The sequence below is a fragment of the Chaetura pelagica genome, unplaced genomic scaffold, assembly GCF_000747805.2.
Source record: "Chaetura pelagica isolate M959 unplaced genomic scaffold, ChaPel_1.0 scaffold221, whole genome shotgun sequence".
NCBI classification, from domain to species: Eukaryota; Metazoa; Chordata; class Aves; order Apodiformes; family Apodidae; genus Chaetura; species Chaetura pelagica.
Genome location: NW_009952533.1, coordinates 7,962,997 through 7,966,233, shown reverse-complemented (window position 1 = coordinate 7,966,233; position 3,237 = coordinate 7,962,997). Strand labels below are relative to the sequence as shown.

Genomic DNA, 3,237 nt, shown 5'->3' with positions numbered 1-3,237 from the left:
CCGTTATGCTAAAAAGTATAGATGGGTAGGTGGCTAGAAGTCTCTTGCATTAAAAAAAAACAACTATGTTATTTTTTGTATAAGCAAGCTGAACCACACAGGTCAGTACTATCCAAGAGAAGAGTATGAGAAAAGCACAAATGCATTTCACGTAGGTTTTGTTACATATAACAGAACACAACAGATATACTGAGAAAACTAGGAAGTATTAAAAAAACCTAGCAAACAACACTTTTATTATTTACCATTATATTAATCATTCAGTTCCCCAGTAGACTCGTTCTGTATGTCAGATTTTATTAGCGAACAAGTAGCTATTTACCTAGTGCCAAACTATTTCCAAAGAAAAGGTCAAGATTTTGTAGCCAAGAAAATTAGGGAACTACAGCAAGAAAAACAAACCAAAAATGAAACCAAAGAGAGGGAAAACAAAAAGAAAACACCACAAGCAACTATTTCGCTATTGAGATAAACCTCTCCAGGAGTAGAATGGATTACAAAGCAGTCAAGTGCCCAGGCCACGTCTCAGCAAGCCAAAATTAAATAAGGCTACTAATAAATTCCAGTATTTTTGTTTGATCTGTGCCACAGTTAATTTGATTATTAGAGAGGTTATAAACGCATGTACATCTCTTTATAACTTATCTAACCTATATGAAATACAGCTGTCTCCATCAACACAAATTCCAGGTGCACAACTGAACTGTACATCTCTTTATGACTTATCTAACCTATATGAAATACAGCTGTCTCCATCAACACAAATTTCCAGGTGCACAACTGAACTGCTTTCAGCAACCACATTAGTTTTACAATAGGACCATGACTCTAACACAACACCAAAATTTAGATATATAAGAATGGAACATTACCAACACTATAACCTGCTTTAAATTATGTGGATACAAGGTGGTATCTAGCCTTTATCACAGATTAAACTTGTGGATAAATGAGTTTCATAGACCCTACAGAAAACCAGAGACAGCCAGGAACGAGGACCAAAATTCCTGGTCCCCACTCATGCAGTGGAGCTCTTACATGACTGCTTCTAAGAGTTCAACATTATGCAGTAAACCACTAAATTAATTCCCATTAACAGCACAGTACTGTACCTGTCTAGCAGGAATCTGAGATATTCTGAGCAATCCTGCTGGGATCGAGGGGTGAACCATGGTGGTCTGGAAGCCTCAAAGAAAATTCTAGGAGCATATGCCTCCCTCTGTTTGTGTAAGAGACAGACAGACAAGGTTACATAAGAACTACTTAAAAAATTGGTTATATTGATATGCACCACTGAACTTTGGACTATATTTTTCTAGAGGAACTGTCTGAATCACATGGTACACAAACCTTTAAACCACTTAATCATAGGAAGAGGGAGTCATTAATTTTGTAGTCATCATCTCTAGTACAAAGATAAAAGTAATGGATCCTGCAGGCAAATATGAAATATGTAGTGAGTCTAAACCAAATGTTAAGTGTAACAGAAGTTACTGTTCTTGCTGGCAAGTTTTAAAAAAAAGTTTCATTTATTCATAAAAAACACTATTTCCTAAGTACAGATTTATTTTTAAGGTGGATTCAGCCTCATCCTCTTCACAACAAGCTTATTGTTATTAATCAAAGACCACAAAAGTGTCTTATGTCTTTCTAGCACTACCAAATATTCTGAACATCTAAGTTCAATTTAGAACTGGAATGACAATAAAATTTAATGTAAAAATCACCGCAGAAAGTAGTTGTTTATCCTAAAGAGTTAGATAAAATCAGTTTATGTATGAAATCAGATCTTACTTGGATTTTTTCAATTTGGCTTCTCAAAGAAAACCTGATACTGCCCACTTATAAAAACAACACAATGCCAAGAGGTTCCACTTATAAAGTACAAATTTCTCTAAGTCCATCCACAGCATCTGAACATTTGGAGGCAGACTCATCCCCCTACACATATATCATATTTACATATTTAATGTACTCAGGAGTACTCCCATGGCACCATGTTTCTAAAGTTTAGTATATAGACCCTAAAAAACAGCAGATGACATTAACTGATATACCTGGGTATGGGCCAAAAAAGCAAAAAGATGCTGTAATTTTCTCATTAGTGAATTACATCCATTTAAATTCAGAGATAAAACATGTCTTCTGAAACTGAAAAGGAAAAAAAAAAGATAGACATTAGATTCCTTACCAGATTTCTATCAACAATGCAGTTAATGTTCCAGTTCAGATAATTACTTCAATTTGAAAGGAAACAAACTGTCTAACACTTCCCTTCAATACCAGGATTCTGCTCTAGTGCAGATACAAATCTACTGTACCGTATGAATTAAGACTGCAAAAAACCTATTTCTTCAAATATTTACACATGTAAGAATTGGCTACACACAATTTTTCTCAGTATCTTCCAGACTGTAACAAAAGCAACACCATAAACTTTTACAATTCTGAAGGGAACAAGGACAGTGAGGAAAAAGGTCCTTATCTCTTGACACTGTACAGAAAGTTCAGGATTTTTCATGAGTAAAACTGCAGTTTCACAGAACTGGGCTTCAACAATGCAATCAGTAACAGTGCAAAAAAACCCACTCAGCTTTAGCAAGCTTAGAGACTCCAGGACATATCCTGTGTAAAGTAAGAATGCGACAACTGCAATAGCTAATTTGCAATGAAAGGAGCTATTAAAAAGAACTTACTCTGTAGCCATGAAAAGTGCTTGAATAACACTGTTCATGTAGCAAGTATTTCCTAGATTAATTAGACCTGTCTTCCCAGTTTCAGATTTTCCAGAAAGTCTAGATGAACAAGATGGCAAAGAACTGGATTGAGAAGTCCAAGCACTCTGACTGAGAATCAATTTCATCTTCTCTTCGGAGGGTTTGGGCATATCCTACAAGAGAAACATTTAACACACTTAATAGGTTTTTCTATTTCGTTTGGTCATATTTGTCATAGGTCCTGCAGTCTTACACCTTTGTTTACTTCTGTATTGTCCTTCGTAGCCAGACCATCCCTCATAGCTTAGAAGATAACACACTCCCCCCCCAAGCCCGCCTCCCAAGCCCTCTTCTTGAAAGCTTTATTTACTCAACTCTCATATTGCAGGAATAAGGGGCTGGTGGTCACCTTTGACCTGCATAGTCGCAGAATTCTTTCTGCCACCAAAAAACACCTCTCAAATTTCAAGCTTCAATAGACTCATAAAGCATCCTCAATTCTGTTAGAAATACATTCCTG

The 3,237-nt window shown here is 36.1% G+C and overlaps 1 protein-coding gene across 1 annotated transcript in view; it reads right to left on the bottom strand.

Annotated features, from left to right (window-relative positions):
• USP38 (ubiquitin specific peptidase 38) overlaps positions 1 to 3,237 on the bottom strand; it is an 82,358-nt gene that overhangs the window by 6,982 nt on the left and 72,139 nt on the right. Inside the window, 3 exon segments of the mRNA XM_010008997.1 lie at positions 1,113 to 1,219; positions 2,058 to 2,151; positions 2,697 to 2,890. Coding sequence (XP_010007299.1) covers positions 1,113 to 1,219; positions 2,058 to 2,151; positions 2,697 to 2,890 — 395 coding nt within the window.